This window comes from Microdochium trichocladiopsis (assembly GCF_020744255.1).
Source record: "Microdochium trichocladiopsis strain MPI-CAGE-CH-0230 chromosome Unknown B0I36scaffold_2, whole genome shotgun sequence".
Lineage (NCBI taxonomy): Eukaryota > Fungi > Ascomycota > Sordariomycetes > Xylariales > Microdochiaceae > Microdochium > Microdochium trichocladiopsis.
This window is the reverse complement of record NW_025763545.1, coordinates 4,427,230-4,447,041: the sequence shown is the minus strand read 5'-3', so window position 1 is coordinate 4,447,041 and position 19,812 is coordinate 4,427,230. Positions and strand designations below refer to the sequence as shown.

At 55.7% G+C, this 19,812-nt stretch overlaps 6 protein-coding genes across 6 annotated transcripts; 1 reads left to right on the top strand and 5 right to left on the bottom strand.

Annotated features, from left to right (window-relative positions):
* Nucleotides 1-1,834: 1,834 nt before the first annotated feature.
* On the bottom strand, nt 1,835-3,094 carry B0I36DRAFT_316217 (uncharacterized protein). Its single transcript, XM_046152984.1, has 2 exons — nt 2,340-3,094; nt 1,835-2,280 (listed from the first exon to the last, which is right to left on the bottom strand). Exons 1-2 carry the CDS (start codon nt 3,038-3,040, stop codon nt 2,076-2,078), a joined length of 906 nt encoding a protein of 301 aa, XP_046017547.1. The 5' UTR covers nt 3,041-3,094; the 3' UTR covers nt 1,835-2,075.
* Nucleotides 3,095-5,605: 2,511 nt separating this feature from the next.
* On the top strand, nt 5,606-6,910 carry B0I36DRAFT_316212 (uncharacterized protein; the record flags this gene model as incomplete). The annotated part of the gene is made up of 1 exon (XM_046152983.1): nt 5,606-6,910. Exon 1 carries the CDS (start codon nt 5,921-5,923, stop codon nt 6,905-6,907), a length of 987 nt encoding a protein of 328 aa, XP_046017546.1. The 5' UTR covers nt 5,606-5,920.
* A 4,363-nt stretch (nt 6,911-11,273) lies between these two features.
* Nucleotides 11,274-12,531, bottom strand: B0I36DRAFT_316209 (uncharacterized protein). The gene has a single exon (XM_046152982.1). It carries the CDS (start codon nt 12,340-12,342, stop codon nt 11,647-11,649), a length of 696 nt encoding a protein of 231 aa, XP_046017545.1. The 5' UTR covers nt 12,343-12,531; the 3' UTR covers nt 11,274-11,646.
* A 608-nt stretch (nt 12,532-13,139) lies between these two features.
* On the bottom strand, nt 13,140-14,397 carry B0I36DRAFT_316207 (uncharacterized protein). The gene has a single exon (XM_046152981.1). The coding sequence runs from the start codon at nt 14,206-14,208 to the stop codon at nt 13,513-13,515; it is 696 nt and encodes a 231-aa protein (XP_046017544.1). The 5' UTR covers nt 14,209-14,397; the 3' UTR covers nt 13,140-13,512.
* A 613-nt stretch (nt 14,398-15,010) lies between these two features.
* On the bottom strand, nt 15,011-16,266 carry B0I36DRAFT_316205 (uncharacterized protein; the record flags this gene model as incomplete). Its single annotated transcript, XM_046152980.1, has 1 exon — nt 15,011-16,266. Exon 1 carries the CDS (start codon nt 16,216-16,218, stop codon nt 15,013-15,015), a length of 1,206 nt encoding a protein of 401 aa, XP_046017543.1. The 5' UTR covers nt 16,219-16,266.
* Nucleotides 16,267-17,007: 741 nt separating this feature from the next.
* Nucleotides 17,008-18,147, bottom strand: B0I36DRAFT_316203 (uncharacterized protein). Its single transcript, XM_046152979.1, has one exon. The coding sequence runs from the start codon at nt 18,092-18,094 to the stop codon at nt 17,192-17,194; it is 903 nt and encodes a 300-aa protein (XP_046017542.1). The 5' UTR covers nt 18,095-18,147; the 3' UTR covers nt 17,008-17,191.
* Nucleotides 18,148-19,812: the final 1,665 nt, after the last annotated feature.

Genomic DNA, 19,812 nt, shown 5'->3' with positions numbered 1-19,812 from the left:
GATTGAATGAAGCTCCACTTTGTTAGGGTTTAGCAGATCTCACGATCCTTTTTGGTGTTGTGCTCCACACAAGACACAGCTCCACTCTGATTGAATTGAACTGCACCACAGTGACTACTCCTTCGGACTCTCCACCACCTGGACCGCCCGGTCTAGTTGCGCACCACCCAATCGAATTGTGTTCCAGAACCTGGCAGCCTCTGCCTCAGCCGTCCCACCAGTCCACAAGTAACCATCCGGACTCCACGTAGCAAAAAGGCTGAAGCCATCCATAGGCGCTCTCCGATCCCCCAACTCTGACAAGTGATCCAAGTCCAGCTCCCACGCATCATTGCCAATGACATATCCACGCCTCTCAAAGAAGAGCCGGCTCACGTTCGCGCGCTCCTGCCTAAGACTCAACGAGAACATGTTCACCCCCGGTGGTGATACAGCGCCGAGTAGGGAAAAGGACAGAACAATCCCGTCCCTGACAGAAAAACGGCCTCGGCCGTGTGCGCACACAGCTGCATCGCCAGATCCTGCAAGCTCCGACACCGAGACTCCCTGACCTCCTCGTCCGACACCGGAACGATCACACTCATGAGGGGCCCAGGCCCCGATCCAGCCGACCCAGTCGTACAACAAAGGTCCTCCACCCGCGGACCGCAATATCGCGAAGCGTTCTCCACAAAGAAACGCTGTATTGTCGCCAAGTGGTCCTGATGCACCAAGATCGTCGTCCCATCCTCCAAATCCGGCTCGTCGTGTGCCTCCGGGAAGACGCCCCTAGCCAGGACAAGTGTCGGCACCCATCCTGTCACCACCGCTCCTGTCCGTCGGAGCAGGCCAAGAAACCCCTCCGGATCATAGATACCTGCCTCACGCAGGAACATGAATATGTTCGGGTGGAAAGAACGGAAAAGGCGCAAAGGCGCATCGCGAAGTCGCTCAGGAGACACCATCGCTGATCGTGTCGTGAACAAAAGGAACTTTCGTCCCAGGGACATCCTCCCCAAGCACCACAAGTGCCATCCAATTCTTATACAAGCCCCCGGCTAAGGTCAGGCCTCCGACCACAACCAACATCCTAGTGTTGTTGGTCCTGCCCCCAGCAGTTCCCAGTATCCAGCCACGCGGTAACCAACCGCTGCGCTCATCAACGCGCTTAATCTCCTCGTCACACTCGTCACACGAGCAAGGGGGAAGATAACCCTGCCGCATCACCGCCGCAGCAAACGACCCATCGTCCAAAAACTGCTCTTTGTCCCCCAGAGCAAGCTCCGCACCCTGCATCGGCCCCCTCGGGCCAATCAGCCCCCGGCACATGGTCTCCGACCCACTCTCCGCGTTTCGCGCTAGCCAAGTCCGGGTTCCAGTGGCCACAGCCACCGTCCCCTTCAATAGTACGACTGTTCGCCCTTCGGCTCCCAGTCTATTAGGTAAGCGGTAGGGTCAGGACCCACCCGCGTCAACGGTCAACGCCCATCTTACAAGTGAATCATACAGAGCTCGCACCAAATGCTCGCTAGATGGGCGTTCTGATTCGTCCAAAGGCCAAATTATTCCCTGTCGTATCCACTTTGGTCAACGAACTTCGTTGACGACGACCCCTTGGCTCGCCGTCGCCTCGTCCGTCTGTTGGTCACGCGCCATGCCACCTTCGGCGTCAGCCACGCTCCCACACTCTGTGTTTGTTGTTGCATAGCCATGGTTTCTCTCTGTGAGTAGAAAATATGATTTCATCATCTCACTTCCGTGGTTATTCGCCACGTCGCTACGCTCGTGTGGCACAGGGCTGCCGCCCCGTACCCCGCGGTTCCGGAAAAGAAGTACCTCTTTTTAAGGAATTTATCGGTACCAGACCGAAAGCATGCTTGAAGGCACGCATCTTGGATTGAATGAAGCTGCACCACTACGCTTCTGCACACATCTCACGATCTTTTCTGGTGTTTGTTTCACTGCACACATTACATTTCATTTCATGCAATCACTCCATTCTTCTGATTGTTCCACTGGTTATTCCATCACTCCGTTTCTTATTATACTGGACACATGCTCCCCATACACGATCTCCATTCCTCCACATGCATGTACTATAACTCTGACTGCCTACTCATAGCCTTCTTGCCTTTGCCCCGCTTGGGCACACGGATCCTCGTCCTGTTCTCCTCTGCCCACGTCGAAGAGTCATACTGCTTCGCACCCACGTTCGCAGCAGCCCTCATACTAGGAAAAGTCTTTCCGTAGTCCAAAGCGCTTCGGGAAAAACCCACGGGCACTTCCTTGCCGAGCGGACACCTGATCCTCAGGAAACAATAGTTAGCACGATACGACGACCACTGCACATCCGTGCCTACCTGTACTCTTGCGGCTCCTGCCTCACACTGAGACCCTTTTCGCCCAGATGCAAAAGCAAACTCTGCCGATCACCCGGATGGCGAACAGAACAAACCTCGGGTCCCCCCTCGTCAATCTCCGACCACCCGGAATACTTCACACGCATTGACTGCTTACTGTCCGGACGCATGTCATCGGCCACCCAGTAGCCTCGCTGCGCAAACGTGATATGGGGGAAAAGCGAGAAGACCACTCCTCGCCCGGTCAAATACGTACCCACCATGGTACCATACACCCGGCTGGTAATCACCTCCTGCACCCGCATCTTCAGCCGCACAACGTGGACCACCGACAAGAGCCCATGCTCTCCGCGCGTCAAACACGCGACAGACCCCTCCGGGAGTCCCGTCCACTCTCCCAGCGTGTGTCGACAGGATCCCCCGCTCACAGCATAGCCACAACGCAGCAGATACTGCATCACCTCCGACTGCGCCGCCCCAGGCGGGCATAGCACGTCCAACGAGAACGCACCCGTGGCCAACTGCCACTTCGTCTTCCATGACATACCGACAGCCCCAAGAAGGGCCGTCCCGGTTACCACCGCGTTCTGCTTCCGCAGCATGTCGAGAAACCGTCTCGGCTCCGTCACGCCGAACATCCAGAACAAATCGCGCCTCCGGGCGACCTCAGCACCACTGGCAGATGACTCCCCGTCACCCATCGTATCGCCAGCTCCGCAGCGCACACAAGATCGAAGAAAGAGAGAGGAACAAAGACAACCTTTGTTTCCTCCAACAAAAGGGCAGCCCCTACCCTTATACCCTCCAGGCCCCGCCCATCGCCTCCCCCTCGGGCCAATCAGCCCCCGGCACATGGTCTCCGACCCACTCTCCGCGTTTCGCGCTAGCCAAGTCCGGGTTCCAGTGGCCACAGCCACCGTCCCCTTCAATAGTACGACTGTTCGCCCTTCGGCTCCCAGTCTATTAGGTAAGCGGTAGGGTCAGGACCCACCCGCGTCAACGGTCAACGCCCATCTTACAAGTGAATCATACAGAGCTCGCACCAAATGCTCGCTAGATGGGCGTTCTGATTCGTCCAAAGGCCAAATTATTCCCTGTCGTATCCACTTTGGTCAACGAACTTCGTTGACGACGACCCCTTGGCTCGCCGTCGCCTCGTCCGTCTGTTGGTCACGCGCCATGCCACCTTCGGCGTCAGCCACGCTCCCACACTCTGTGTTTGTTGTTGCATAGCCATGGTTTCTCTCTGTGAGTAGAAAATATGATTTCATCATTCACTCTCGTGTATTAAGCAGCGTCGCTACGCTCGAGCTGCACAGGGCTGCCGCCCCGTACCCCGCCGATCCGGAACTCTAGCCATCTTTTCTGACAGCATGCGGATTAAGTAATAAAAGCATGTTTTAGGACATGCATCTTCTAGTTTTGAAGCCACACTTCCCCAGTGTTTGTTGCATCTCACGATCTTTCTTGGTGTTTTGTTCCACTTCTCACTTCATGTCATTCACTTCGTTCATTGTTGGTTCCACTAGTCATTTCATTCATTTCATTCCATCGTTTCATAGATCGACCAAGTCGCACGGCTCGTACAACTCGCCTCCAACCTGACGTGAATTCTACTATCCCGTGATAGCTCATGCTCACCACGACCAGTCTCCGACAGGTCCACTAGGCCATCGGTCAGCACAGCCGACATCCCGCGCACAAGTGCACCCAGGCACCTCACCTGTCCACCGCGCCGCTCAGTCATAAGCACCGCAACAATGCTTGCTGCAAAAGTTTAGCCAAGCACCACAAATGACTTCCAGCTCCGGCTCCTCGAGAGCCTCGGCTAGCAAGCGAAAAGCAATGGCGCCCATGAAGAATCCGAACCCGACAGCGTCGGCTGGGCCCCAGACAAGGAAGCCTCTCTTCTCCTCCATAGAAGAAAGAATGCTCTGTCCCGAAGCACCGCATGCCTCCATGCCATACCGGTTACAGTGGGTCCGAACCAGCTGCCAGACACGGCCAGCACAGCGCTCCTCCTCCGGCTCCCCAGCAAGATCCTCACACATACAGTGCCAAGCCTGCCCTGGCTCATCACTGTCCTCCAGTTGTTGGAAGATATGCTGCGCACATCCCACATACGACAATATCAGCTCCGGCTTCGTCAACGTCCCCGACTGCTCCATACCTCCCATAGGTAGATCCACGGACACCAAGTCCAGATCCAACTGCCGCGCCCATCGCGCCAGTACAGACCACAGCATCTGCTCCACGCGTGCCAGGGAAAGAGAACCATCAGCTGCCTCCAGCACCACACACACCTGTGACAAAAGACGCTCCGCCATGTCCTCCTTCTGCTCCTTCGGTCGCACTCTCAGCGCGTGCCACACTCCAAGCGGCACAATCCACGCCTCAGAACCCTCCCGGTCTTCTTCATACTCCTCCGCGCCTTCCCAGGCCGGGACAGCTCCCACTCCCGTGTCGCCCAGCTCTCCTCCAGTGTACCCGCTCCCAGCGGACATGAACTCCTCCACGGGCACAAAGCCCGGAGTTGATCCACCAACTCTCACATACCTCGTTCCCACAGCAGAGCTCGCCATCGTCCCTCCGCTGCTTCCAATGCTCCGCCGCCCAGGTACAGAAAAAAGAACAAAAGGTCCCCTACTTTGTATCGTCCCTGCTATCGCTCCGCTGTTGTTTGCTGCTGCAAAGAAAGGAAGAAAGAATGCCGCACCCCAACATCTTTCCAGGAGGGCTCCCGCCCTCCCTATGTACTTTCAAGGTTGGTCCAAACTGACCCAGTTTGTCCCGATTAGGTAACGGATTGTGGCCAGCAGGCCACATCCTCATAGGTCAGCCAGTCGTGGAGGCAGGCTCCACTCTGTCAACGGTCAACGCCCATCTTACAAGTGAATCATACAGAGCTCGCACCAAATGCTCGCTAGATGGGCGTTCTGATTCGTCCAAAGGCCAAATTATTCCCTGTCGTATCCACTTTGGTCAACGAACTTCGTTGACGACGACCCCTTGGCTCGCCGTCGCCTCGTCCGTCTGTTGGTCACGCGCCATGCCACCTTCGGCGTCAGCCACGCTCCCACACTCTGTGTTTGTTGTTGCATAGCCATGGTTTCTCTCTGTGAGTAGAAAATATGATTTCATCATCTCACTTCCGTGGTTATTCGCCACGTCGCTACGCTCGTGTGGCACAGGGCTGCCGCCCCGTACCCCGCGGATCCGGAACTCTAGCTCTCTTTTTAAGGAATTTATCGGTACCAGACCGAAAGCATGCTTGAAGGCACGCATCTTGGATTGAATGAAGCTGCACACACACAGCGTTTGCAGGATCTCACGATGTTTTTGGGTGGTTTACTCCACCTTTTAGTTCAATCACTCCGCTCATTGTTGGTTCCACTCATCACTGTATCTAACTCGCTGCATCCTTTGCACCACTTACTCCAGTTTGGTAGTAATCACTCCACTGTTATAATCGCCATCGCTACTAGCTATTCAGGAAAATCATACTCACTGCTCACCACTGAGCACGCTGCTAGCGACCACTACGGTACACCTGCCCCGCAAGCGAAGACAGTGCTCCGCGAATGAAAGTACAACAGCCTCCAGGAGGAATTGTATTCTCACCACAGCAAGGGCCATGCCAGGAAAGGAGAGGAACGCACCAGCGTTCAATCCAGGCTCCCATCTGCGACTACACGACGCAGCATAGCAGGATCAGGCAAAGTATCCCTCCGCTCACCAAAGACGCAACCGCAGTCCGCAACCTGATTGCAGACACCACCAGGCACGCTGCCAGCTCGGCAGAACTCATCAGGCCAACAACGAGCCCCGTTCCCCGACGGACGACACTGCTCCATGATGTAGAACAGACGCCTGACACGCTCCATCAGTCCCGCTCGCGCTGGCTTACCAACCCGCGCCCAGATCACCTGCGCCGCAAACGCGGCAGAGACGAGGCTAGCGAAGACGACATCCTCCTCGCTCCCAAACCGAGTCAGGTATTCAAACAACGCCTCCGTGTTGTTCCCATACCCGTGGCAAGTGCACTCGCACTCACCCGCTCGACCCAACGTAGGAAAACAGCCTACCCGTCGCTCCGCATCCTCACATACTGCCCTCACGTGCTCCCCACTGTGCCGGTCCAGGCTCAACCGCCCCGCTCGGTTCACCATCAGAGCAACAACATCGCTGCGCGACAGCTTAAAAACACCCTGCCCACAGGGTTCTCTCCACAGACGACTACCCAGCCGAATATGGAACTCCGTCGCAAAAGCGCGCACAGCGCCCGTGAGCATCCGCTCCAACTGCCTCAGCACGTCCGGACTCACATCCTTCCTCGCTGCACACAGTCGTTCCAACATCTCCACCGTACCACGGATGTGGGAGCACCACCGGGCTCCCATTCGCGCCTGCAGAACCTTTCTGCCCTCCTCCGGCTCCGGGCTCAACGCCCAACACTGGTGTACTCGCTGCCGCTTCACGTAGAGAAAATACGAGCCCAAGCTCTTCGCACTCCCGTGCTTCCCCATCCTGTCTTGCCGCGCTGCTTCGTCCTCTGCCCGAGGAAATAGAAGGAAAGAATTGTCGCCCTCCTCCCACTTTCGGAAGGGCCCCAGCCCTTCCTTTGTACTTCCAAGGAATGTGCGGATTGTGTGCACGCACACTAATCCTTTTTCGGTGTTCGAACTGGGCCAGCAGGCCCACTTCTCATTGGGTAGCGAGGTAGGTCCAAGGACCCACTCTCGTCAACGGTCAACGCCCATCTTACAAGTGAATCATACAGAGCTCGCACCAAATGCTCGCTAGATGGGCGTTCTGATTCGCTCAAATCGCGAAATATTCCCTGTCGTATCCACTTTGGTCAACGAACTTCGTTGACGACGACCCCTTGGCTCGCCGTCGCCTCGTCCGTCTGTTGGTCACGCGCCATGCCACCTTCGGCGTCAGCCACGCTCCCACACTCTGTGTTTGTTGTTGCATAGCCATGGTTTCTCTCTGTGAGTAGAAAATATGATTTCATCATTCACTCTCGTAGTTATTCGCCACGTCGCTACGCTCGTGTGGCACAGGGCTGCCGCCCCGTACCCCGCGGTTCCGGAAAAGAAGTACCTCTTTTTAAGGAATTTATCTGCACAAGCAGGGTAAAAGCATGTCTTAGGACACGCATCTTGGTGGGGCAAAGTGAGGCCCCCCACTCTTAGTGTTTTACAGATCTCACGATCCTTTTTGGTGTTTTCCACCACACATGTTCTCACACATTCAATCACTCTGTTCATTTAGTTGTTCTACCATGGCAGTCTACTGCTCATCTACGCCGCTCGGCACAATGCATACAATAATCTATTTCATTACATTCGGATGCACACTACCTATCCGACTAAGACATCTCGTTACTCCGTACACTATCATCGCATATACAGGCTCGCACCCTAGCTAGCCATGAGCCTCCGCACACATCTCCGACACAGACGCACTACCCGTCCATACGACCACGGTGATCCTTCGAGATCCACCATACCAAACGTGGCATCCAGCAGCCACGGAACACGGACCACACCGAAAGCGTGGAAGCGCAAAAGCGCAACGTACACCTCGCGTGACAACCAGCTCACCAAGCACCAAGCCTCTGCAGTAGACGACCCCGCTACCGATAACCACCCTGGGCTCCAAAGGAGGAAAAAGAGATCGTGCACCGCACTCCAGCAAGGAAAGGGACTAGCCGCCTCCGCTCCCAGTGGTAATAGTCTGTACGGAGCTCTCGCCCACGCCTGGAGGCCTCCAATCTAGGATGCTACGCGACACGCTGCACGTAACGTGAGGAATGCTAATCGACCGACGGATCAACCATCGGAGTAGGTCCGTCCTCCTCCCCTAGGGAATCAGGAAAGAGAAGAGGCACCGCCTCCCTCTGCCAGCGCGCTGCTCGACCAGGAGAAAGGCAAACATCGCCACGTCCGACCTGGCCAAAGGCAGGCACCTCCTGCCCAAACAACTCACACACACGCCGTAACGCCCCCTCCCGGCGCTCCGGGTACGGTCCAAGAATGCGAAGCAGATAGTTCCACGGCTGCTCTCCTCTCTCGGGGACAAGACAATCCTGTGCCGCCCGGCACACAATCTGATCCTGCAGAAAACCCAGGTCTGTCAGCGGCCCGCTCAACCCGACCACAAAAAGAAGCGATTCATCGCTCCAGGCTACCAACGACACCACCAGTGTCCCCGCCTGCCGGCATCTAGCATCGTCTCGCACCCTGCGCAGCACGTCATCCACCTCTCGTCCCTCCCTCGGTACTGCCACAGCAGCAATCGTGTGTCCTCCCTCCTTCCACACTTCCTCCGTATGTAGCAAGGACGGATCAACCGTCCCCTGGCCTCGCGCCATCCGCACAACGATCCCCCTGTTGTCAGTCCCTGCTGTCGCTCTGCTGTGTTTCTGCCAGAAAAAGAAAAGAAGAAGAAATGAAATCCTCTGCATTCTTCCAGGGAGGGCTCCCGCCCTCCTTTGTAGTTTGCCATGTGGGAGAAAGTGGCCCACTTTCGTCCCTTTTAGGTAACAGATATGGGCCAGCAGGCCCATCTCTGATAGGGTAGCAAGAGATGGAGCGAGGCTCCACTCTGTCAACGGTCAACGCCCATCTTACAAGTGAATCATACAGAGCTCGCACCAAATGCTCGCTAGATGGGCGTTCTGATTCGCTCAAATCGCGAAATATTCCCTGTCGTATCCACTTTGGTCAACGAACTTCGTTGACGACGACCCCTTGGCTCGCCGTCGCCTCGTCCGTCTGTTGGTCACGCGCCATGCCACCTTCGGCGTCAGCCACGCTCCCAGCTTCCAGCGTTGTTGTTGCATAGCCATGGTGTTTCTACTAGTAGTAACAATATGATTTCATCATTGCTCTTCGAGGTGAGCGCCAGGGTCCTGCGGACCACGGCACAGGGGGCTTCCCCCTGTAACCCCCTTCTTTCCGGAATAGAAGTACCTCTTTTTGACAGCATGCAGTCAAAGTAATAAAGGCATGCTCTAGGGCACGCATCTTTGCACAAGTGAGGCTCCACTTCTACAGCATTTCACGCATCTCACGATACTTTCTGGTGTTTTCCACACTGCACAGGTTACTTGTTCCACATATTGCCATTCGTCCCCTCATGGGTTCACTCTCATTCTTACTCATCGTCCCATGTTCAACTTCGCACCACAGTGCGACACAGCCTACGCTACCGAGCACATACTCCAGCAAGGATGCAGCCTCAACTGCAGAGGGTCACCAAGACCTGGAAAAAGAAGACACGTCCCGGGTATGCCACACATCCATGCACCACCGGCACACCCAAAGCTCACCCACGCTCGCAATAGATGCAACACCTCCCTCGTCCACACCGAGGACTCGGACGCAGCACCAACCCCTGGTTGATTCTGCCAGTAGTCATATGCTTGTCTCAAAGATTAAGCCATGCATGTCTAAGTATAAGCAATTATACAGCGAAACTGCGAATGGCTCATTACATCAGTTATCGTTTATTGATAGTACCTTACTACTTGGATAACCGTGGTAATTCTAGAGCTAATACATGCTAAAAACCCCGACTCACGAAGGGGTGTATTCTCCAAGGCCTCCTGCCATCCAATGATTAGCTCGTGCCAGCATATGTAATGCCTGTCATCCACCGCTGCTCTCTTACCATCGCCAAAGGTCCTCCCAGGTAGGACCGCTCGTGCCACATGTGAACGCCTCTCGTCCCCATCGCTAGTGATCATGCCGCTCCACGCAAGGAATCAACGCTTCCACCGGAATCTCCTCGTCTGCCGACTCATCCTGTGCTTCCACCAGCCCCTCCGGCGCAACCATGACCTCGGCTCCCCTCGTAGTAGACTGTCGCCCTTTCCCCTCCCGGGATCGCACCGCCCCGCGTGCCTGGAAATACGCTCGTCGCCCCGCCGACTACAACGTTAGCCACTGCCGTGACCACTTCCTGACGGCCTCCGCCAACATCCGCCCCACGAGGTCGGATAGTCAAGGTAAGACCTACTCGAATCTTCGGCCCCTCCTTCCCAGTCGTGCTCCCTACGGAAGACATCGTTCCACAGCCTCGCCCTGCAACTAGCAAGTATCACTCCGTCACGTCAGCCTCCGTCCGACAACGACTACTATCTCGGCATCCTGCCATCTCACAGCGCTGCAACGCACCCCCGTGCACTGCATCCATCCAGGACGTTCACCTCCGGCAAACACATACCAACGTATCCTACCGCTCCCGCAACACCTCACTCCGTTCTTATCGCCCCGCTGCTGTTTTCCGCCGGAAAATGAAAAGAAGGAAGAAGAGAAATCCTTTGCTCTCTCCTGGGGAGGGCCTCAGCCCTCCCTTATGTAAATCCATGTGGGTCTCTGGTTTGCCCACCAGAGCCCTAAAAGGGTAACCAGACTGGGCCAGCAGGCCCAGTTCTGATTGGAAGGTAAGCGGGGGGTCAGGACCCACCCGCGTCAACGGTCAACGCCCATCTTACAAGTGAATCATACAGAGCTCGCACCAAATGCTCGCTAGATGGGCGTTCTGATTCGTCCAAAGGCCAAATTATTCCCTGTCGTATCCACTTTGGTCAACGAACTTCGTTGACGACGACCCCTTGGCTCGCCGTCGCCTCGTCCGTCTGTTGGTCACGCGCCATGCCACCTTCGGCGTCAGCCACGCTCCCAGCTTCCAGCGTTGTTGTTGCATAGCCATTATGTCTCTCTAGTAGTAGACAATATGATTTCATCATTTCACTTCCGTGTATTAAGCAGCGTCGCTACGCTCGAGCTGCACAGGGCTGCCGCCCCGTACCCCGCGGTTCCGGAATCTTAGCTCTCTTTTCCGACAGCATGCGGATTAAGTAATGTCAGCAGTCTTTAGCGACATGCATCTTGGTGGTTTTTGAAGCTACTCCAAAGTAGTGTTTAGCACATCTCGTGATACTTTCTGGTGTTTTGTTCTACTCTAACACACGACTCTACATTTCATTTCATTGCATTCCATTGCTGGTTGTTCCACACTTCACTCTGTTCATCTAGTAATCACCCTGATCTTCTGCTGATAAGTCTAGCTATCATCACTGCATCAACTGCTCTATCGCCACATGGCTCCTACACGAGGACACCGGACTACAAGCCCTGTTGTCCAAACTCTGCTGCCACCTGCAACAAAAGCCCTCCTCACGCCACGGGCACGGTGAAGAGGAAAGCCCAGGAGCAAACTCCAGTGTGTAGAACACAGAAAGCCAGCTCTGCTACCAGTTTTCAAGTCCCACCGGGACGACGCCCACGTATGGTCACCAGCAACCCCACTGAGGAGCTCCCTCCGAGGGGAAGTACCCGCGGAATGCCCGATCCGCCATCTGATACAATCTCTCGTCCCCCAGGACACGCGCAGCAGCGCACAAGACCAGCAACATAGACGCCCAGCGAACCATACCTCTCTCTCGATCGGAAGCGTGCACACGCACCATGTGTGCAACCTCGGGAGCAAGCACATTACGTGAACCTACCCGTCCCAGGGAAGCCCAACACGCCTCACACCTCTTCATCCGAAGGCAGCGCGACATCATCTCATCCATCCAGGAAGCCGTGTACCTCCAGCGCGTCGCCATTCCATGCAGTGTTATACCCAGTGCAAACACCTCCTGCCGCGAAAAGTGACCGTCGCACCGCTCCTCTTCCATGCACGCCGGATCCCCATCGTGTATCTCAACTCCGTACTTCTCACCCCACGAGAGCAAAGCTGCACCAAAGCCGCTACCCATAGCGCCTACCAGGTCCTCCGCCTGATCTTCCCCCTCCAACGGGGGAGGTGGGATAAACAAGCAATGACGAACAAGTTCATCCACTGCCTCTCTCCGAAGCACAGCATCCTCTGCCATCAGCGCAAGTCTCCCACGTGCGCCCTCCCCAAGGGCAAATAAGAGGCCAACCTTCCATGTCCTCTCCTCCTCCGGCATACTAGACTCCTCCGGCTCTGCACTGCACATCTTCGTAGTATCTCTCGTCCCTCCCCGGTCCGTGTAGCTGCACGCAGTGCATCAGTAGGCTTGGTTCTTGGCCACAAGAACATAAGAAGAAAATCTCCCAAGGACATCCAAGGTAAGACAGCCTCCGTGCTGTCGTCCGTCCCGTCTTGTCGCGCTGCTGCTCCTCTCCGAGGAAAAGGAGGAGAGAAGTGGAAATCCTTTGCCATTCTCCAGAGGGCACAGCCCTCCCTATGTATCTTCGAAAGTCGGGAGAAAGTGGCCCACTTTCATCCCAAAACAGTAGTCGAACTGGGCCACCAGGCCCCGTTCTCATAGGTCAAACTCTCGTGGAGCAGGCTCCACTCTCGTCAACGGTCAACGCCCATCTTACAAGTGAATCATACAGAGCTCGCACCAAATGCTCGCTAGATGGGCGTTCTGATTCGTCCAAAGGCCAATTATTCCCTGTCGTATCCACTTTGGTCAACGAACTTCGTTGACGACGACCCCTTGGCTCGCCGTCGCCTCGTCCGTCTGTTGGTCACGCGCCATGCCACCTTCGGCGTCAGCCACGCTCCCAGCTTCCAGCGTTGTTGTTGCATAGCCATTATGTCTCTCTAGTAGTAGACAATATGATTTCATCATTTCACTTCCGTGTATTAAGCAGCGTCGCTACGCTCGAGCTGCACAGGGCTGCCGCCCCGTACCCCGCGGTTCCGGAATCTTAGCTCTCTTTTCCGACAGCATGCGGATTAAGTAATGTCAGCAGTCTTTAGCGACATGCATCTTGGTGGTTTTTGAAGCTACTCCAAAGTAGTGTTTAGCACATCTCGTGATACTTTCTGGTGTTTTGTTCTACTCTAACACACGACTCTACATTTCATTTCATTGCATTCCATTGCTGGTTGTTCCACACTTCACTCTGTTCATCTAGTAATCACCCTGATCTTCTGCTGATAAGTCTAGCTATCATCACTGCATCAACTGCTCTATCGCCACATGGCTCCTACACGAGGACACCGGACTACAAGCCCTGTTGTCCAAACTCTGCTGCCACCTGCAACAAAAGCCCTCCTCACGCCACGGGCACGGTGAAGAGGAAAGCCCAGGAGCAAACTCCAGTGTGTAGAACACAGAAAGCCAGCTCTGCTACCAGTTTTCAAGTCCCACCGGGACGACGCCCACGTATGGTCACCAGCAACCCCACTGAGGAGCTCCCTCCGAGGGGAAGTACCCGCGGAATGCCCGATCCGCCATCTGATACAATCTCTCGTCCCCCAGGACACGCGCAGCAGCGCACAAGACCAGCAACATAGACGCCCAGCGAACCATACCTCTCTCTCGATCGGAAGCGTGCACACGCACCATGTGTGCAACCTCGGGAGCAAGCACATTACGTGAACCTACCCGTCCCAGGGAAGCCCAACACGCCTCACACCTCTTCATCCGAAGGCAGCGCGACATCATCTCATCCATCCAGGAAGCCGTGTACCTCCAGCGCGTCGCCATTCCATGCAGTGTTATACCCAGTGCAAACACCTCCTGCCGCGAAAAGTGACCGTCGCACCGCTCCTCTTCCATGCACGCCGGATCCCCATCGTGTATCTCAACTCCGTACTTCTCACCCCACGAGAGCAAAGCTGCACCAAAGCCGCTACCCATAGCGCCTACCAGGTCCTCCGCCTGATCTTCCCCCTCCAACGGGGGAGGTGGGATAAACAAGCAATGACGAACAAGTTCATCCACTGCCTCTCTCCGAAGCACAGCATCCTCTGCCATCAGCGCAAGTCTCCCACGTGCGCCCTCCCCAAGGGCAAATAAGAGGCCAACCTTCCATGTCCTCTCCTCCTCCGGCATACTAGACTCCTCCGGCTCTGCACTGCACATCTTCGTAGTATCTCTCGTCCCTCCCCGGTCCGTGTAGCTGCACGCAGTGCATCAGTAGGCTTGGTTCTTGGCCACAAGAACATAAGAAGAAAATCTCCCAAGGACATCCAAGGTAAGACAGCCTCCGTGCTGTCGTCCGTCCCGTCTTGTCGCGCTGCTGCTCCTCTCCGAGGAAAAGGAGGAGAGAAGTGGAAATCCTTTGCCATTCTCCAGGAGGGCACAGCCCTCCCTATGTATCTTCGAAAGTCGGGAGAAAGTGGCCCACTTTCATCCCAAAACAGTAGTCGAACTGGGCCACCAGGCCCCGTTCTCATAGGTCAAACTCTCGTGGAGCAGGCTCCACTCTCGTCAACGGTCAACGCCCATCTTACAAGTGAATCATACAGAGCTCGCACCAAATGCTCGCTAGATGGGCGTTCTGATTCGCTCAAATCGCGAAATATTCCCTGTCGTATCCACTTTGGTCAACGAACTTCGTTGACGACGACCCTTGGCTCGCCGTCGCCTCGTCCGTCTGTTGGTCACGCGCCATGCCACCTTCGGCGTCAGCCACGCTCCCAGCTTCCAGCGTTGTTGTTGTTATAGCCATATGTTCTACTAGTAGTAACAGCATTCATTCTTCATGTCTCTTCGAGTTATTCGCCACGGCTGCTGCGCAGCTAGTGGCACAGGGCTGCCGCCCCGTACCCCGCGGTTCCGGAAAGGAAGTACCTCTTTTTAACATTGTTTGCGGTACCAGACCGAAAGCATTCTTCAGCTGCACACATCTTCTAAGTTCATGTGGTACCAGACCACAAGACATCCTCATTTCATTGCCTTTTTAAATAAACTACACGTAACCTTTACTTGCACCACCGAATCCTCCGCATACTTACGCCAGACCTTCTTGCGCAAGGGATTGTTATCCTCATTGCAGGTCCAAATAACTGGCTTGCCCAATGCCAGACGAACAGTAGGTTTGAACTTATCCGTCCCGTTAAACCACCGCTGACAGCCAAGCATCTCGCGCGTGTACTTGAAATCCGCCAGGACTACGTCATTGAGCACAATGTGCGTGCAGTCTTCCCGCCAATCGTCTAGACGAAAGTTAGTGTTCACAATGAGGGGATTACCAAAGGACTCCGCCCATGCGGTCTTGCCAGTCCTAGTGGGCCCTGTCAGGACCAAGGCTTGGGGCCTCTCCGCCGCACCGTAAGGCTGGTCAATCCATTTCGCCTTCCACTCCAGCATGGCCTGCGGAATGTAGACGGGGTCAAAGTGAAAGACCGGTCCAACCGGGGGCAGAAATCGTCGCCTCTTCCTGTTGGCAAGCGCGCACGCCTGCGTGTGTCTCCAGACATAGTTCACCGGATCCCCCTCCGCCAGGATCTCGTGCACCTCCTCAGCCGTCTCGGCTTTGATGGCAGCTATGCACAGCTCTTCGCGCTTCCTCTTGGCTACCGCCCTGTCACCCACAGCCTCGATCTCCCGACCGAAAACGAAGTCCCACGACTCCTTCCTCACGTACGCCTGGGTCTTGTTCAGGAAGAACTCCAAGTTCTGCTCCTTGCGCATCACGCTAAGACGGACAGACCGAGTGTCTGGTCCAAGGCCATCCTCTGTCATGGCCAACAGCCGCAACTTCTCCCAAGGATCCCTCCAGTGAGGGGGCTTACCTAAAGCTACCACAACATGGTAATGGGGACGCCCGCTGGCGTGCAGCTCCCTAGAGCCGAAATACTGTACCCCAAAGTCTTCCAGCTGCGCATCAGGCTTGCTGGTGTAACACCTCCGGAGTGTTTCGCGAAAACGCTTCTCAAACTCAGACACATCCATGATCTGACTCTTGCTGTACGTCAGCATAAAATACTTCGTCCGAAGTATAAACACCTTCTCTCCATCCCGATCGTTCGGTCGAATGTCCGCCCACTCATCCTGAGCTGGATCAGGAACCTCGTCTTCCTCGTACGTCTGCACGACCACCTCGTGCCCCTCCGGCAAAACCACGGCGCACTCCTCCTGCACCTCCATCCTGCCTGCCGCTCCGCTTGCTGTTTTTCGTCCCGAGAAAAGAGAAAGACAAGAGAGAAATCCTTTGCCCTGCTTGTAGGGGGCTCGAGCCCCCCTTTGTAGTTCCACGTGGGAGCCAGTGTGCCCACTGGACTCCCGATTAGGTAACGAAACTGGGCCACCAGCCCCGTTTCTGATAGGTGGAGCGGTAGGGTCCAGGGACCCACCCGCGTCAACGGTCAACGCCCATCTTACAAGTGAATCATACAGAGCTCGCACCAAATGCTCGCTAGATGGGCGTTCTGATTCGTCCAAAGGCCAAATTATTCCCTGTCGTATCCACTTTGGTCAACGAACTTCGTTGACGACGACCCCTTGGCTCGCCGTCGCCTCGTCCGTCTGTTGGTCACGCGCCATGCCACCTTCGGCGTCAGCCACGCTCCCACACTCTGTGTTTGTTGTTGCATAGCCATGGTTTCTCTCTGTGAGTAGAAAATATGATTTCATCATTCACTCTCGTGTATTAAGCAGCGTCGCTACGCTCGAGCTGCACAGGGCTGCCGCCCCGTACCCCGCCGATCCGGAACTCTAGCCATCTTTTCTGACAGCATTCGGTACCAGACTAAAAGCATGCTTTAACGCACGCATCTTGTTGGGGCAAAGTGAAGCCCCCCACTCTTAGTGTTTATGTAATCTCACGATACTTTTTGGTGTTTTGTTCTACCCCAACACATTCATTTCATTGCATCACTTCGTTCACTTACTTGTTCCACAATGCACTTCGTCTACTGTTCATCACTCATCTCATCACTCATTCCATCTGGTTTCATGTAGCTCTAGTTACTTGTTCATTTCATTCACCACAGTTCTACCTCCTGATTATCGCCACCGGCGCACAGAAAACGTCACACTGCCGACAATGCTGCACACGCAAGACGGACCAGACAACCACTCCACCATGTTGTCATCCGCAATGGCAAACCCTACCCAAGGGTTAGTGAGCCTTGGCCCAAGACAGCCCAAGCTTCTGCGACCGGGAAGCACCATGACCGCGCTTCCCATCCTCCTTTCCGCCCCGCTGCTCGTCACGCCTGCGACGATGTCTCTCCTCACGCTGTCGCTGCCGGTCTTCCTCCTTCTGCACGAAGGACGCTAACTCCGCTTGCACCCCCGCAAGCTTCTCCTCGAGGCAAACGACCTGCTGTTCATGTCGAGTCTCCATGTCCTCCCGGACCTGCACCATCTGCTCTATCCGAGCCCCGCAAGACGCTCCCTTCTTCTGCTCCTCCGTCAACTCTCGCACCGCCTCCAGCACACCATGCAATGCACTCATGACGCCGTCGACCCACGCCGGCTCACCACCCAGCTGGCTCTGCGCAGCCTGGACCTTCCCGAGCAACATCCCCTGGCTCTTCTGCTCCTGGTCAAGGGCACCCACTGCCTCCTGCAGCGTCCCTACTCTCTCTCCAATACTCATCACTCCACGCCCCACGTCCCGCAGGGAAGTCGACATCTCCTGACAGGCCGAACACCTGCCTTCCTCGGGTCTTCCAGCCCCCAAATCTTTCCTCTCGTCCGTCCCCTCGACTGCCTTGCTTGCCTCCTCCGGAACAGAACAAGAAACTCCGCCCGCAGGCGGAACAGGCCCTCCCGGGCCAGACGTGTCTACAGCCTCCGCCACTGTCTCTGCTTGCCCCGTAGGGGTCAAGGCTCCCACCTCCGGTTTCTGCACCACACCAGCGCCCACAGGCGCCGACAGTAAGCCATCCTGCTTCATCACCTGGCTCTTACCAAAGCCAGGACCGACAGGCTTCGAGGACATCATCCCTCGCGGGAGAGGACCTTTCACTGGTCCTCCAAATCCTCCGGACCGCACCGACGCCCCCGTCTTGTTCATCCTGTCTGCCGCCCTGCTGTTGTTTCTCTCCGAGGAAAAAGAGGAAGAGAAATGAAATCCTTTGCCTTCTCTTGGGAAGGGTGCACACCCTTCCTTTGTACTTTCCATGTGGGAGAAAGTGTGCCCACTTTCATCCCTTTTCGGTAACGGAACTGGGCCACCAGGCCCCGTTCCTATAGGTCAGCCAGTCGGGGTCCAAGGACCCACTCTGTCAACGGTCAACGCCCATCTTACAAGTGAATCATACAGAGCTCGCACCAAATGCTCGCTAGATGGGCGTTCTGATTCGCTCAAATCGCGAAATATTCCCTGTCGTATCCACTTTGGTCAACGAACTTCGTTGACGACGACCCCTTGGCTCGCCGTCGCCTCGTCCGTCTGTTGGTCACGCGCCATGCCACCTTCGGCGTCAGCCACGCTCCCACACTCTGTGTTTGTTGTTGCATAGCCATGGTGTTTCTACTAGTAGTAACAATATGATTTCATCATTGCTCTTCGAGGTGAGCGCCAGGGTCCTGCGGACCACGGCACAGGGGGCTTCCCCCTGTAACCCCCTTCTTTCCGGAATAGAAGTACCTCTTTTTGACAGCATGCAGTCAAAGTAATAAAGGCATGCTCTAGGGCACGCATCTTTGCACAAGTGAGGCTGTACCCTAGTACTGTTTTACAGATCTCACGATACTCTTTGGAGGTTGGCTCCGCTGCACATTGTTCCACACCACATCACTCCATCAATCACTCCATTCTTCTGATTGTTGCACATGCTCATTTCATGTCTCGTCATCCTAGTTCGAGAAGTTATTATGAATCACCAGAGAGCCCCGAAGGGCATCGGACAGTTCCACAGATTGCTCCGTACATGCTCACGATCCTCCGACCAAGTGTACAATCACTGACAGCATACTACAAAGGGCTGTTCCAACTACGCCCATCTAACCTCTGCACCTGCCACACCGTGTCAGCACCGCCCTCCATCCTGGCCAGGCCATGGTCCAGACAATACGCAACGCGGTCCAACAGCGTCAACAGCCAGACGGCCCACCACTCCAGAGTGGAAGACCCAAGCGCCACCGCAACCCTTCTGGTGGCCTCCGCACAGAACACCAAGTTCACCAAGTGCCAGTGACCCGGCATCAGATGCACCTCCAGTAGGTGGAAGAGAAAGAACAGGTCCGCATGGTACCATGCACACCGCATACAAACCGCGCAACTCCCCCCGCGCTCATCATCCTCCTAACGACTCCCCTCTCCAAGGAACTCATCTCGTGTCTCCGCGGGCTCTCCACGAGCCCGTACATCAGCCTCGCCAGAGGCACCAAGCCCTCATACGGGACAGGCACAGCCAGCACACCCTGGCTAGTCGCGATCTCATACCTCTTCACCCCCAGGGGCAACTGGGCGGCACGCGCCCACACACACAGCTCCCGCACCAAGTCCGCCCCGGACAAGCAGAAGACCTGCGTCACTCCATCATGACCCACCTGACGTATCCTCTGGATCATCTCCTCCAGGATATCACGCCCCGGCGACAACTCCTGCCGTCGCGTAGCAAACGACAAGACAACTGTCCTGTCGAACACGGGGAAATACACATCCCCACTCCGTAACAGACTGGGCACCAAGTGCCCGTTGCACCACTCCCCCTCTCGTAGTACCAAGGATCGTCCCGGCCTCACCACACCCTCTGCGCAGCATAGGTCCAGTCCAACGGCTCGACC

Bases quoted from the DNA above. Each gene is read 5' to 3' on its own strand.
- B0I36DRAFT_316217 (XM_046152984.1), bottom strand. From the start codon at position 3,040: ATGGGTGACGGGGAGTCATCTGCCAGTGGTGCTGAGGTCGCCCGGAGG. The intron at 2,281-2,339 runs GTAGGCACGGAT...CCTGAGGATCAG, and splicing joins CAGGAGCCGCAAGAGTACAG to GTGTCCGCTCGGCAAGGAAG.
- B0I36DRAFT_316209 (XM_046152982.1), bottom strand. From the start codon at position 12,342: ATGTGCAGTGCAGAGCCGGAGGAGTCTAGTATGCCGGAGGAGGAGAGG.
- B0I36DRAFT_316207 (XM_046152981.1), bottom strand. From the start codon at position 14,208: ATGTGCAGTGCAGAGCCGGAGGAGTCTAGTATGCCGGAGGAGGAGAGG.
- B0I36DRAFT_316203 (XM_046152979.1), bottom strand. From the start codon at position 18,094: ATGAACAAGACGGGGGCGTCGGTGCGGTCCGGAGGATTTGGAGGACCA.